Genomic DNA, 16,447 nt, shown 5'->3' with positions numbered 1-16,447 from the left:
ATATTCATTTATCACTTTGTTATTCAGAATATCACTCAAACGCCTACCCACAATCCCTCAGTGCGCATGAGTCATTTCTGCCCCTCCTCTGTAATGGACGATGGTTTAGTGTCGGCAGTGAGAGTGTGATGAATTTAATAGCTTCTTCTCTCTATTTCTCTCCATCATTGTGTTTACTGTGAGACAGAGCAGATGTTTAGGATGTAATGCAAGACAGGAAACAGCTGGAACAGATTAGCCAGGACACTTCAGTCATGTGACCAGGTGTTTCAACCTGCCAGACCAAACCCCTCTGTGTGTGTGCGTGTGCTGGCCAGTGTATTTTGGCCCGTTCACACACAAACACAGCATCACTAATTGTCAAACTGAGATTAATTTGTTGACAAAATAAGAATACGTCACTCAATTGCTGTAGTAACAGCTTGACAAGCTGTAGGCACCTGATCCGCCACAGTATGGAAAACAATGTCCTCTACAAGCCTTTATGTGCTTTTATCCGTGTAAGTGTGTGTTAAGAATTGAATTGCGGCATAGCAGGGTCTAATTGTGATCATTCACTCGTCTCAGTAAGAGGGCATGAAGGAGAGCAGTCATGCTAAATTAGCCATGACATTACCTGCTGCGACATTTCCCTCAACCGTATGGCGAGTCAAAACACACACACACACACACACACACTTGTACTGTATACAATACAATGCAAAACAAAACAATAAAAAAAACTAATAATTTAAATCCTGGTCTCAACATGGCAACCGTACTGACTCTTTTCTGCCTTTTGTTTTGCACTTTTGTTTGGTTTTTGTATGACTTTGTGTTTCTTGTTATGTTTTGCTTTAATAATTTCTTTGCTTCCCTTTACATTTCTGTTTTGTTTTGTTTTGTTAGGACTATGTTCTTAGACAGGTGGAACCGAAGTATCACAAGTTGGGCTGGCCAGCCACTTCCCCTGAGGGCTCCTTCATGCAGGCGGCTTATCAGACCGAGTGAGTCTTGAATTTCATATTTCTTAAATTATATATTACAGTTATAAACTTATATGTAGTCTAAGTAAGGACACTGAATTGTAAAGTTTAAGCTAGACATTTTTCACCTCAGAAGATGGGAATGACCTCAGTAGACAGTATTTAATTTTTCATTTTCCCCTTCCTCCATCTTTAACTTCCTGCTGATGTACTTCCTTCTTTCCTCCTCAGAGAGTTGCAGAGAGAGGTGATGATGCTGGCCTGCAGTTTTGGAAACAAACACTGTCACCGGCAGGCTGTTTCTCTCATTTCAGACTGGATTTCCAGCAACAAGAACAGGTGAGCAAATTAACAGAGTGACACCCACACACTGTACCGTAACAGCTTTTATTAAATCCCAGCGTTTCTCCCCACTGGCTTGACACAAAAACAAACATATCACAAAGTGCCATAATGGTGTTTGAGGTTTCAATTAATTGCTGGCAGTTGAGGCAGTATTTTTTATCGAATTGGTTAAACTCAGAAATTAGTTTGTCTAAATCATGGATTAAATCAGACAGCTCTATGATTCACTAAATTGGCCCAAAATACTGAGTTAACACTTAACTGAATCAGATTGGACTGCTACTAACAGAATGTTTGTTTAGTGATGTGTAGTTAAAAATGCTCATTCAAAACTGTTATTTTTTTTGTTTTCAAAATACCATTTTAATATATAAGACGTTGCAAAAATAGTTTGGCCTTTTTTTGTGATTCTGTGCATTACTGTATGAATACAGTCCTGCAGGAAACCTGCATCAACTTTTGCTCTTCAACCTAAGTAAAAGTACCTGAAAAAATCTAAATACAGCAGTGACAGCCAGAGTTGTCCCTTTTGATTTGGTCAAACACACATGATATTTTTATGATAATATTGAGGCACAGCGCTGGATGGAGTGTGGACACTTTGAGGTCTGTTCTGCTCATCAACCCTGCCAAGATTCATACAGTAGGAGCTTTATTCCAAGTGTCCATGGCAACACGCATTTGTTCATCTAATTTGTTTTCTCTGCTTCCCACAGCAATGTTCACATTCATGTATGCAGGATCACACTGTCAATCACACCATGCCACCGGCAGGGACTAATGACCATAATGGAGAATAAACAGGATCGTGGGTGTGTGTTTGTGTGTCTGAAGAAACGGCTTTATCCTGCACAAGATATTGTGTTTGCCCGCTTTTTAGGAAATTATTTTTTGTGTGCTTAAGCCAAATAGTTGGCTGCATGCCTACAAACACATGAAAGACTATACACACACACACACACACACACACTAAACTGCATATTGACAACCTCAAACGCACTGGAAATTTGCTTGCTGGCTTCTTTAATATCATGCCCTGAAATCGACAGATAGACCTTAAATACACACACAGATGCTTTATTACACATAAAATGTGTTACATATTGAACTTGGCTTCATATAATGTGCATTTAATGATTTCTGAGGCCTCTAACATGACTCTAATAAAAGCGGGCTGCTCAATTTCAAAGCTTTTTGGCCTAATATTCCTTTCAATAAAAATACACACTCAGTTGGATTCAGCCAGTGTTTGACCTGCTCAGTCAAAGATTTTCCACTCTTTTGGCCTGAAACTACTCAATTGCTCTGACAGTGGCTCTGCAATTATTACCCCGTGGAGTCCAGTAAGAGGTTTCTGATCATGTCAGAACACACAGAAAGTCTCTGTACTCTGTCTCTGAACACAATCCCTCCTGCTAGACATATCATCATGTGGACAGGTTAGTCTAATCCACTGGCAGAGAGTATAGAGCTCATGAAAGCACTCATATTTGAGATATTTTTTACATTTAAGGCATTTAGCAGATACTTTTAACTGATTACAAATGATTTTGTTTCTTGTGTACGACTGTCAAAGTCAACAGATGGCAAGAAATTCTGAAATTCATCTGCTAGAAATTTCTGTCTTTGTTCTCCACTGATTTTATGTTATTATTAGTCTTATCCTTTTGATTCTTATTATTGTGTATTGTGACATAACTGTTCTTAATCGTGCCTCTTACCTGTCTGCAGAAGTCTGGATCTGCCAGATGTGTCCTTCACTGTCCTTTTCTTCAAAAATGACCTCCAGTCCTACTGGGACAATAAAAAGAATCTGTTCAGTTTGATATTCAGGGATGAGCACATCATAAAAGAGGAATGTGTTTGACCTTTATGTCTTTTTATGGTTTAGGTGATGATAATGTCACATGAATGACCCGGCAGCGTTTGTGAGCTGCAAAGACAGGCTTCAGATCACTGTACAAAATGCTGACAAATCCTCCTCATGTCTTCCTCATGTCCTCCTCATTTATTAATTAAAAACAAGATACCACAGACTAAAAAAAGAAAACTGAAATTAAAGTCAGACACCTCTGTTAAGGCAAACTGCTTTTAAGTGCAGTTTTAGTCTGTTTGAAAAAAAGTCTCACACAATGTAAAATACTCAAAGAACTTTGTACATTGTTTCAAAACAAACATATAGAATTTTTACAAAATCTCATAACAGCCGTCTATTATAAATGTGTTGCCTCCACACAGCCAAATATTAGGGCAAATCAAGCGTTTAAAATCAGGTTACAATATCAGAAGTAAAAACTAGATTTATGGCTCATGTCATCTCCCATCTTCTTTCTGAAAATACCTGAAAATCATATATTCGAGAATCATGGCAGCTAACGGAAAGCCACAAATATTATTCTTTAACTGTGTTTCTGAGTTCACTTATCGTTCCTGTCAGTGGCAGTCATAAACAAGACATCACTTTCACAGGTGTGGAAATTTCAGTCTATACGCTCCAATTGGTTGTGACATGATTTCATATCTTACTGGAGGTGCCGTTTTCTGTATTGCTACACTGAAAACTCCCAGAGGCTCCGACGGCTCATCCAGAATCAGCAGGTCTTTATTGCGCTTTGTTTGAGCAAATCAAAAGTTCAGTCACTGTATCGCCGCGGCTCCTCCAGAGGTTTAATGTTATTTCTTCTTCCTGTACGAATATTACATGCATCGCCTCACAGCCTGAGATGCGTTTGTCTCTGTGTAGCTCTACTGTAGACGGTTATTCTTTTCTGAGATTTATAACCAGATGATATCAAGGGTCCAGAGTTGGCTCTTAAGCCCCGTTCACACCAAGAACGATAACTATAAAGATAACGATATTAGCGTCCACACCAGCGAACGATATCGTCTGTTTATTCTAAGCGCACATGCGTCTGCCGCTTTAAATTCTTGAGCTCGTTACAGCAGGATGGATTCTGATTGGCTGTCAGTGTTTTATCGTTCATCAGCTGGAAAAAAATCGTTTTGAAAGTGATCACAACGATATCGTTCCTCTGTATCGTTATCGTTATAGTTGTGGTGTGAACTATGCTATTCTTTAATATTGAGAATGATTTTTAGAACTGTATCTTTATAGTTATCGTGCTTGGTGTGAACGGGCCTTTACTTATGACCGATATATTGCTAGACTATATATTGCACTGTGACTCACTTTGGGAGGCCTGCAGTAATGATTTGGGTCAAATTTTCACCACTTAAATGATGAGCTCACTAAAGATCATGGAATCAGATCAGCTGGTGTTATTATGGAGATTTTTCACTGTGACAGAAGACGTGATTCGAAGTGATTGCAGACAGCAGAAGACCACTTGAACCAAAGTGGTCCGTTTTGAATCTAAGAGTGTCTTTTTATTTAAAATGATCTTTCGTGCATATACATTTTGAGTGAAAAGAACTGAAGAAACAGGAAAGGAAAAGGTAACACTTTAGGGAACACATATTCACTATTAACTAAGAGTTTTCCCTCAAAAGGCTCCTAATTTGCTGCTTATTGATGCTAAGTAAGTTAGTTGTTGTAGTAGTTATAGGGTTAAGAGATCTAAAACACAAGACACAAACGTTATGCAGAACAAGGCATTAATATGTGCTTTATAAGTACTAAAAAACAGCATGCCAGCAAATATGGCAGCAAATATGCATGCCAATAACTAACAATCAACTATTTCATAGTGAATAGAGTTCCCTAATCTAAAGTGTTACCAAAGAAAGATCAACTTCTCACAGAAGCATACAAATAAAAACACATATAAATACACTCACGCTGTTTTTCACTTATTCTGCTGGAGGTGAAAGGTTGACTTGTGATTTGCTATCTTTGAACAACCCTGAGGACGTAACAGATTCCTGCTGTGAAACATTCTCTCTTCAGGAAAATGCATTTCTCAGAAATCAAAAGAAGAATTATGTGTGAACACAGTGTAATCTAACGGCATGTGAATCTGATGTAACCCTCAGCAATCATTAAATGAACAGACTTGGTCACAGTGAGAAATGCAAATCAGTGTATCAGCATTTTCACTATTTTCCCTGGACTCTAAAAGTCGATCTTTGTATTTATGTAAAACGAAAATAGTAAATAGTTAAAAAGATTTTGGCTCCATCAATACAGTTGTTAATGTTAAATACGAGTATTTAAATACTAACATTATCTGTGAATATTTACCTTGTGTCTTCACTCTGTCCCGCAGGATTCCACCCAACGTGCGGGACATTGTGTACTGCACAGGTGTTTCTCTGATGGATGAGGATGTGTGGGAGTTTATCTGGATGAAGTTTCACTCCTCTACAGCCATCTCTGAGAAGAAGGTTCTTCTGGAGGCCTTGACCTGCAGTGACAACATCTTCCTGCTCAACAGGTCAGTCGATATTCTTATACCTCCTTAACAATGACATGATAAAGCAAAGAAATTCAAGCATGACACATTTATCAATCAGTCTTAGCTGAAATGTTTAGCTTCTTTTTAGCTTGGAATCTCAGTACCATCCACCAGCCTCTTCATTCACTTTTTCAAGATTTTGGTGGGCTGTCTGCCATTTTATTGATAGCAAGAAGTGTCTGATTATAACTTACTACTTAGTTTGCAGTCTACTGTACCTCATGAATCCCATTCAATCCTCTCCTCCACATCATGTCACTCACACCAGCAGAGCTGCACTCACTCCACTGATGGGGCAGTAAAGACAATGGCTGCCGTAGGAGCTTTTCCCACAAGTCTCCACGGTGTCTTAAATCCTCTCCCAACTCAATAGTAGGATGAGGACGGTGACGGGTTACACCCCGTCCAGAGTAGATGAGGATCTCAGAGCCCACACATATTCTGAAGCAGATTCACTGCAGGTTCGACATCTCCATTTATTCTGTTGCATATGGTCGTTGTTTTATGGATGCACTGAGAGAAAGAAACATTCCCATATAAAGAGACCCAGCATGATCCCTCTCTGCAGTGAGTGCTCAGCACTCAACAGGCTGATTCCTGTGGGACGGATTCAGTGTGAGGCTGTTGAGAGGGATGTGGTTTGCCTCACTAGAGGAAGAAGATAAATAGCACCACACTTAGTAAGCACACATCTCAGTGCTCTACATCCATGCATTTTCATCTTCATGTTTAGATACTATTCATCATATTACAGTCAGCAAGGAAGCTATTAATTTTTTCTATAGTGGTAATTGCCTTCTTTGAAAGAATCAATGGGAGTGAGCTAGTAAATGTGCTTCAATCACTGAGTCTGAAGGGTGGGGTGTATGGAGTCTGTGTTTAGTATTGATTTCTATAGCATGAAGTAAATTGTATCTCCCTCCTCTGTTTGTACTTCTTTCGATGATATATGCTGTGATCCAGTGGGCTGAAAATAATTCCTCTCCACTACTGGAATGTGTGTGTGTGTATGTGTGTTTTAGCTGATCGCACTTCCGCACTGACTATTTACCTAAAGATGTTCCTGCAGCCTTACAGACTAAAAATCTCAGTAAAAGGGGAAAAAATTACTACTGCAATCACTTCCTGTTCATTCATCACACTAGAAATTTAAGTTCAGGTCAAGTGTACATTGTGTATACTTAAAACTGTAATACAGTGGTGTAGTGGTGCCTGGAGAAGTGGGTATACTCTTAATTTATGCCCCAATTTATTTAAAGTGACCCAGCAAAGGATGAACACCATGTGTTATAAACGGTGATGTGTAAAACTAGTCTTGTATATTTAGTTCACCTCAAAATGGGCCAGTGGTATTTGTATATTGTCACTTAACTTCTGCTGCTTGACTTCACGGAGTAAGAATCATTATGAAATTAAAATTAGCTTAATCACCTCAGAAATCCTTTCAGTACTCACCTGAAGTGAAGAGAGATATCCTGCTGCACCGTAGAGCACCCCGCAGCTCCACTAGCGGCGCCAAACCTGCAGCCACAGGACGGAAGTGAGGGGCGGAGCTTATATAGTAAATAGAGTTCTGCTTATTTGCATTGCATTTCGAGTCGTGGTGAAGATTTGTAGAGCTGTCACGATTCCTCTGTTCGAGTGCTGGATTTTTACAAAAAATGTTGACTACAATGTACCCAGTGGTGTAGTGGTGCCTGGAGAAGTGGGTATACTCTTAATTTATGCCCCAATTTATTTAAAGTGACCCAGCAAAGGATGAACACCATGTGTTATAAACGGTGATGTGTAAAACTAGTCTTGTATATTTAGTTCACCTCAAAATGGGCCAGTGGTATTTGTATATTGTCACTTAACTTCTGCTGCTTGACTTCACGGAGTAAGAATCATTATGAAATTAAAATTAGCCACAGAAGAGGTGCAGATTTTGCAATAATTCAAATTTTAAAAAATAGACTGCAGCAATTAACATTTTGTTAGAACCTCTAGTACATTACATGCTATTTTGTTTAGTTGTCTGTTCGTAGGAGAATCATGATCTCCTCATGAAAAGAAATCGTAACTATCAATTTATCCAGAATGTATCCCCCCTCCCCCCATCCCGACCACCTTTTTAATATAAATAAGCACCAGTCAAGCTGCGATATCATTAACTATTATTTTACCACTCTGCGCACATCCCCTGACATGCTCTTGCAAATGAAGAAGCAGCATCTCTGTCACTGTTGGCAATCGGCATCCTCTCTGACTGACGGAGCGGGCGAGGGCGCAGGCGCAATCATCAAACATATTTCAAAGGAAGACGGCGCCACGGTCCTGACCACATCACTGTCTTTACTGGGTGTTTTTAGGGAATATTTGTATTTTTTACATGCGATTGGATTAACTATTCATGTATCATGATTTTGCCTAATGCAGGACACTAATGAATGATGCGCATCAGAGGGGATTTAGAAGTGGGTATACGCCGCGTACCCTCCACTACACCACTGTGCTAGTATGCTATTTGAACATGCTAATCCTTACGTTTGCTTTATCAGTCATGAAAATAGCCATGCTATGCTGACAATGTCACAATTATACCTGCTAGGGCGTGACAGAGTTTCTCAACACTGAGGCCGAGTTGAATGAGGTGAGGCTGAACTTTTACATCATCCTGAGGCTTGTGCACCTCTAATCAAACTAAAACAGTAATGAATTATTGACGAATCTTCATGGAACATTAATACTTACAAACAAACTTTGGTCATCAAGTTATTGAGATGGAGAAAGTGAGAGAAAGTAAACTCTGAAGACTGCAGAATTGTGCTCTGGACCATTTCGTTGGGATATTTCCTCATTGTAGCTGCTTAACCTTATTCCAGGAAATGGAACGTATATTCACTTATTCAAATTCATTCAGCTTCAGTCCCAGAGGACACAGAGTGCTGATGCTTCTCACTGCAGCGCAGCACTTTCTCATCCAGCTGACTTCGCCTTCCACAATTTATCATTCATACAGAGATAATACGAACCCCCTCAGTGTTTTCTTAAACAGAGCATTAGCATACTGTCACTGACAATCAGCTGCTGCCAGAGCACTTCATCAACAGATTAATGAACATTCAGCGATATGTTTAACCCTTAAATGCATACCTCGGGTCTTTAGCGACTTGGGACGTCATTCACTACCCTATCCCTCCATTTTTTTAAATTTAAAATTAATAAATCTTCATTTTTAGTATTCCTCAATCTATTTATTATAAACAATATAACAAGAAAAAAATAATAAAATATAAAAGAATGTCTGTTTTCTGATTATTTTTTGTAAAAAGTGTATGAGGTCGCTAGAGACCCAAGGTATGTAATAGTGTAAGTATATTTTTCCTGCGCAACAATATTTAAATATCTGATGACGCAATACATGCAATTCACCTTTATTTCTCGAGGTGGCACTGTTTGATAGACAACAATGACGCGATGTTTCACTCATAATTACCGCAGGCATAAAACAAAAGAATACCTTTAGCAAAAATTGAACTGGTTTGAATGGCTTTACTGCAGAGCAATTACTGTACGCAATGAAATATAAATGTCACTATCATTGGATGTTGGATGTGGTGAATAAGCTGCCAGCAATCAAAATACTAGTTTTGAAGTCATTGAAAACGATAGTTTTGAGAATACACTTGAGATCGCGAATATGTGCCAGATGCTGAATCAGTACATTGGAAGTGTTCTTAAAATATCAAGAGGGATTTTTGCTATTGTAGCAGTTAGAGATCCATCTGTGCTGGATATATAGGTCCGGGTAACGCTAAAGACCCAAATATGTAGTAATGACTGGCAAAACATTCATGCATTTAAGGGTTAATGCTGTGTGTTTGAAATGAGCATTTTCTTTTCTTTTAAAAGTTTCAATGAACGAACAGCAATTTTGAAATAGTTCAGGAGCAATAGAGCAGCTTTAATCCTGAATCCCTGTGCACATTCATTCATGTAGTCCTCATGACCTCAGGAATTGGGAATCGGTTTTGTAACATGTTATTTAGTAAATGGCGATTTTTGATGAGATTTTTATGCCCTTAATTGATGTTAGAATTTGTTTTTGACAGACACCCAAGTGTCCTTTTCTTCCAATAAAACAACAACACTAATAATTCTGTTTACTTCAATTGCATTCCCACACCTCATTATCATAAACATCATTGTTATCTACTGAATTACATGTCAGGAATTTGCATGTAAATGCATCGTATATTCTGAAGCCGTTTAACTGTCAGAGATGAAGGTGCCACTTACACGCATAAACACACAAGATCTGATACATCAAGACACAATACAATGATAATGTTAATAATGAAAATTGTTTATTCTCTCCTCAGCTGAAAGAGTTCATCCTGACCAGCGGGGGAGAGTCGGCACCTGCGTTCGCTCGAGCCGTTGAGATCGTTCAAGCGAATGTAAAATGGCACGTCCTGTTCCAGCAACAGTTTTACCGATGGCTGCGGAAAGCTCCTGACGGTTAATGCAACATTAAGCATGGAGCGCTCTATTAGCATGGAAACTCATGGCCAGTGACGTGGGGAGATATAAGTGAAATAAAAAAAAATCGAAAAAACTATTCTGGACTACGAGAATCAACAAAATTGAGCTTTTATTTCCCTGCTGTTTTTGAAACGACCAGGCCCTCACAGACCAGGATGAAATGAATGGCTGAAAAACACTGAAGGAATCAACGTCGAAAATTGCATGATGGCATACGTCAGTAGCGACAGACGATTTACATTCCATTTCCCCTCGTATTTTGCATGAAAGTCATTTCCTTCTTGCCGTCATTCTGTTTTTCCTGAAACTTGACGTTTTCTGAGTCCTGAGAATATCGGATTTGCTTTGAAGACCAGATGACGGTACAAAGAGATTGCTCTACGTTATATATAAACACAATTTAGATTAAGCACAAATATGTGACAATCAGTGTTTTGATTGGAACAGTACGAGGAGGACAAAGAGGAGAAGTATTCATGTAGCCTTTTCTCTCTCCAAAGCCATAAAGAGGAGCAGACTGCATTTTATCTCTTGTACAGATGGCGTTTATTGTTTGATGAATTGACGGCGCTCAGTGGTCATCAGAAGAGGGAATCTTTTGGAGGGTTTTCTGCTGGTCCTGGCTGGAGCGGCGATGGTTTAACCCGCAGGTGTCTTGGATCATTTGCATTCTCATAGTGTTACTCTTCGCTCTCCAGATTGGGAGGGTTTGTCCTTGAATACAGTATGTCTGTTTGAGTGGAAAAATAGTCAGTGTGTCGATATTTTTATGTATGATTTATTGATAAGCTGGAAGGAGGTCAATGCAGTGCTGAGATGTTATCTTGTTGTGGATAATGTGAGCTTTTGAAATGGATGGTTGTCATGGAGACCGATTATAAAGGTTTTCATAGTTTTATCTTTCTTCTTCTGTCAGCTTTTTAAAAAATTTTTTTATATGGACATGAATGGTTAAACATGTGCAGTGTTGAAAATGATGTAGTGGTTGACCAATATGCGGGTTTCTGTATGTTTGACTTGTTTTAAGAATGTTAAAAAAAATATCAGTTAAGCAAGACAACTTTACATTTGAAGCAAAATTGTGTAATATAATGCTTTTCAAAGGATATATCTTGAATTCTATTTATTTTTCTTGCTCAGATTGTTTCCTTAGTTTTTTTTTAAGCATTTGTCTGTGTAGTTTTGCTTCTGAGGTAAATTGGTCTTGATTTAAGGATGCCTGAAAACCATAATAGGTATGATAAATGTAATGATGGCAAAACAGATGTATAGAAATTTGCTAAAATGTGACAAGGGCACAATATTTACTCAAAATTTATATAAAAAAATAAATAACATTATCTATCAACAATCATAACGAGTATTAACACCTTTTAATTGGCCAATCAAATCTGAAAAATGGCCATTATCAGCCATTTGGTCGTCCTGGTCGATATATTGGTCCATCACTACTGTATATGACTCTCAGGCTTGGGCAAAATTCAGAATTGAAGAACTTGAAGAATTTGAAGACATTAGAGGAGTTTCATTAGACCGACACGGCTTAACACGGCTAACATCAAAATTGTAATATATTGATTATATATTAAACTCATTTCAAAAAGCCTCCTATTGGAATTTTTATTAATTCTGTGAATATTTTTTTCTGCACTGGAATATGTGAAATATATTATTAGCTACAGAATTTTCTTTATACCGGTGATTCGTTTTAGAAACTACATAAAAGCTCTCATAATTTTAATTCTGCATCCTCTTTGCTACCTCAATTCAGATTCAGTTCAAATTCAAGAACTGAACTGCAATTTGTAAGGCATTCTCAATTCAGTTCTGAATGGTGCACAACCCTTGTGTCTCTTGCATCCAGTTGGCGGTGTGGATCTCTCGAGGAATAAAACTGGGGAACATAGGACACTTTTCAAACGACTAGCTGGGTATTTAATGAAATCCCCAGGCAAGACCCTTTAGTCGGATACTATAAAGCTGTAAGTTGCCTGTGTAATATCAAAATGATCCAACGTACATTTCCAGCCTTTTTATTTTTCTCCTTTCATGTTGTGTTTGACGTAAAGCTCTCTTTTGTTTCTAAATTAGAGATAATATCCTCTGTGTTTTGAGCAGAGCTGCTTAGAGATTTTAATGCTTACAATAAATTCTTTTGTACAGTAATGCATCCTGGTCTAACTGTGCCTGTTATTGAGAGCTACCTCCATCCAGAGCTACCCTATGCTTCTGCTGCTTCAGTGCTTATGCTGCTACAGGAAATTTCTGTCTGTGGGGCCAAGCATCAAAGGTATTTGGTTAGTTAGGTTATAGTTAAACTCTAACGTGACACCAACAGCTCAATTTCCACTCATTTATCTGCTTTTGAACCTCTTGTACTGTACATATAATTATAGATCAATTGTCCATTATCTTGAATTGATAGTTTTTCACTGCTTCTCCTACAAACTTCACAAAATGACACCAATATTGAAATTCTAGCTGATATTGATGTGCTGATTATTTCCATGTTGTGGCTCACAATATATCACATTACAATACAAATGATGATACAATATACAGTATAATGATATGTCACAGAGCCTATACGTCATGCCACTTTTCAAGATATTTTTCACATATCTTGTAATTACAAAAATATTTGTTCCCTGAGGAGACTCTAAGCCATGTGGATTTGAAGGAAACAAGTTTGTCTGTGTATCTGCCAATTCCTATGAAGCCAGCAATCATAATTTGATATTTTTTTTAATTTGTTTTTGGCCTGAAAATAATACTTGAGGGGGCTGAAGAAAAGAAAAGAAAATATCTATTTATTAAAATTTTACGCACAGATCTAAATGTATGAACCTACTAACCTGAGATATTCTGAAGTAGTCCAGTTAGTTCAACTTTAATTTACATTGACATCTCCTTGTTAAAATGTTTAATGCACCCTTATTGTGATTATATGACTCTCACTTTCATTACATGTGAGTATGGAATGTGAAAATATCTAATATCTCACAGTCACAGGCATTTTTGTAATTAGCTGTTGGTATGAAGCCTGAAAGTGAAAATATTATATGAGCATATATCGCAAGTCTTGCTGCCATTTGACCTCCTGCTCTGAGTGCCTGCTTATTTTAGTCTCAGGAGCATCACAAGGGTCTGTGCCCTGCGTAGTAGTCTTACATGCTCTTTCCTTCTGTCTTTATGTGTTTTTGCAGAGAAAAACTAACAATCCAACTGTGAACAGTTGACGGTAGCAGTTGACTTCCATAGTATGGAAAAAATGCTATGAAAAAGTCAACTGTTTGGTTACCAGCATTCTTCAAAATATCTTCTTTTATATTTAGCAGAAGAAAGAAACTCGTGCAGGTTTGAAACAACTTGAGAGTGAGTAAATAACAGAATTTTCATTTTTGAGTGATCTGTCCCTTTAAAATAATAAATACAACTTCCTTAATTTAATAGTGAAGTAAATGACTATTAATCTGTTGTAATTCAAAAGTATGGTGCTCTTTTTTTCAATTTGAGCCACTGACCTTTAAAATATCTTCACACAGCCATGTTTGTAGATACATTTGTATGTCTGTTTATGGTTAAGTAAGAGTGTTGACTCATCCTTCTATGTTTCACCTCTCAGAGACATAATAAATCCTGTGATCTGTAAAACTTCAAAAAGCCTCAGAATATAAATAAATAATTATAATCTACCAGAGAACGGCAAACTTTCCAATTGTGCTGACATTTCAGAACAAAGCACTACAAGAGACCATAAATCCTTTTTGTGCCGCGAACGCAAATTAATATTTTGCCATTTCCACAATACCTACAATCAGAGCGCTTTCACATTTAAATCAATGGCGGGAGTTGGAATGGATTCTGTCTTATCACAGGGCTTTGTTTCCTGTAGTGTTAGAAAAGAAGGGAGAAAGATGCGAACGTGTGGAAAATAAACAACTTAGTGCCACTCCAGCTTCCTTACAGCAAGACAAATCACAGAAAATCATAAATCACAGGCTTCATGTGTATCATCCAGCAAGTATTCCTACAAAGTCAACACCCTCAACCATATTGGAAAATTCTGGAAAAACTGGCATATCATTGAGCTTCCAAAAGAACTGCTAATTCTCATTTTTACTTTCCCTGCCAACATTTTCTTTGTTTTAAGCAGCATGTTTTTTATATGTGAGAAAATAATTATATTTTATATTTAAATTGCAATTTTTATTTTCCTCACAATATTTGTCCCTGCGTTCCATTCGGAAGGGCTCATCCCTATGCCCTAATGAGTGAGAGCTTCGAAGGGTTGAAGGGTGTAGGGGACCAAACAACTGTTTCTTGAAGTGCCCTTCTGCGTCATCATCAAGTGCCCACACGGAGGCGCCGTCATCATGCAAAGAATCTGCGCAAAAGATCATGGGAGCCCGAGGTGTCCATCAGTTGTACCCTTCGAAATCCTTCATTCCGAAGGGCCCTTTGAAATGGTCAGTTTTGAGCACTTCGGTTTGGAACGACCCTTCAATATGTCGGCCATGCTTGTTTAAACTCCGAAGTGCCCTTTGGAGGGCGATATATCCCATTTGGAATGCACCGTATGTTGCATTTGCCGTCATCTTGGATTTAAGGTGCCGTCACATTAGTGAAATGTCGGAGGCAAATATGCTTTGGGAATTTTTTCCCTCACACGAGATTCCAAATTGCATGGACTCCTATTACATTTACTAGATATTGTCCCTGAAATTTACCTAGCAATGGTGAAGTGACCAGACCTTTATATTGACAGCTAGTGGTGTGGATGTAGCCTCAAGCAAAAGCAATAGTTTTGGTTAGCAATGTCAATGTAGAAATGCATGTTAATTTGTGCTGCTGATTGGTACACACACACACACACACACACACACACCCTTTTAGTCTCATCCATAAAACATGAAATAGAACAAATTTGTATAATTTCAACTGATTGTGACCATTGCCATAAGAATGGTTTTATGAATGATTTTGGTTTTACATTCTGCTTGTGTTTCATGAATAAGTTCCAGAAATATAGAGTAATTGCTGACATACAGAAAGATCTATATAACATATGCTTGTACTAAATCAATATCTTTCAAATAGAAATAAATCTTTCATGTGTCACAAGCACACATATAAGTCAACTCCCTATGGTGACGCCACCAAAATGAAGCAAATGTTTTGACTTGTTCAAAGAAATATACAGTACACTGGGGAAGCTTGTAGAAGACCTACAGACTCCACAGAGGACAAGACAGAGGCAACGACTGGCAAAGGAAGTGGTTACATTTGCTGCGGGGCAGGATGTGAGGGCATATGTTTGATCTTTAAAGGCCAAACCCCTTGTGGCACAGGAATCAATAGCAATCTGCCAACGGTAACAGCAGCACCAGCGACCACCGTTTCCTGCTAATCCCTTCAAAGGGTTTACCCTCCGGAGTGAGAGCTTCGAAGGGTTGAAGGGTGTAGGGGACCGAACAACTGTTTCTTGAAGTGCCCTTCTGCGTCATCATCAAGTGCCCACACGGAGGCGCCGTCATCATGCAAAGAATCTGCGCAAAAGATCATGGGAGCCCGAGGTGTCCATCAGTTGTACCCTTCGAAATCCTTCATTCCGAAGGGCCCTTTGAAGTGGGCAGTTTTGAGCACTTCGGTTTGGAACGACCCTTCAATATGTCGGCCATGCTTGTTTAAACTCCGAAGTGCCCTTTGGAGGGCGATATATCCCATTTGGAATGCACCGTATGTTGCATTTGCCGTCATCTTGGATTTAAGGTGCCGTCACATTAGTGAAATGTCGGAGGCAAATATGCTTTGGGAATTTTTTCCCTCACACGAGATTCCAAATTGCATGGACTCCTATTACATTTACTAGATATTGTCCCTGAAATTTACCTAGCAATGGTGAAGTGACCAGACCTTTATATTGACAGCTAGTGGTGTGGATGTAGCCTCAAGCAAAAGCAATAGTTTTGGTTAGCAATGTCAATGTAGAAATGCATGTTAATTTGTGCTGCTGATTGGTTTGTACTTGTTAACATACTATTTTCAATCCTAGTGAACTTTATGTAATGTCGACAAAAATATTTAATTTATGACAGAAAACTGTCCTGAAACTCTCTCACACTGACCTCAACCTTTATTAAAATTATATATATATATATATATATATATATATATAGAGAGAGAAAGAGAGAG

At 38.3% G+C, this 16,447-nt stretch overlaps 1 protein-coding gene across 1 annotated transcript in view; it reads left to right on the top strand.

The window, feature by feature from the left end:
* The window catches only part of LOC107737851 (thyrotropin-releasing hormone-degrading ectoenzyme-like), a 55,327-nt gene extending 48,058 nt beyond the window's left edge, over positions 1-7,269 (top strand). Inside the window, exons 11-15 of the mRNA XM_016549477.1 lie at positions 889-986; positions 1,197-1,304; positions 5,537-5,704; positions 6,294-6,363; positions 7,174-7,269. Of these exons, the coding sequence (XP_016404963.1) occupies positions 889-986; positions 1,197-1,304; positions 5,537-5,704; positions 6,294-6,363; positions 7,174-7,269 (540 nt within the window). The remainder of the gene's footprint in view (positions 1-888; positions 987-1,196; positions 1,305-5,536; positions 5,705-6,293; positions 6,364-7,173) is intronic.
* Positions 7,270-16,447: the final 9,178 nt, after the last annotated feature.

Source organism: Sinocyclocheilus rhinocerous, unplaced genomic scaffold (assembly GCF_001515625.1).
Source record: "Sinocyclocheilus rhinocerous isolate Xijiao unplaced genomic scaffold, SAMN03320098_v1.1 scaffold3086, whole genome shotgun sequence".
Classification (NCBI taxonomy): Eukaryota; Metazoa; Chordata; class Actinopteri; order Cypriniformes; family Cyprinidae; genus Sinocyclocheilus; species Sinocyclocheilus rhinocerous.
The sequence above is the reverse complement of the archived record's forward strand: the minus strand, read 5'-3'. Positions and strand labels throughout refer to the sequence as shown.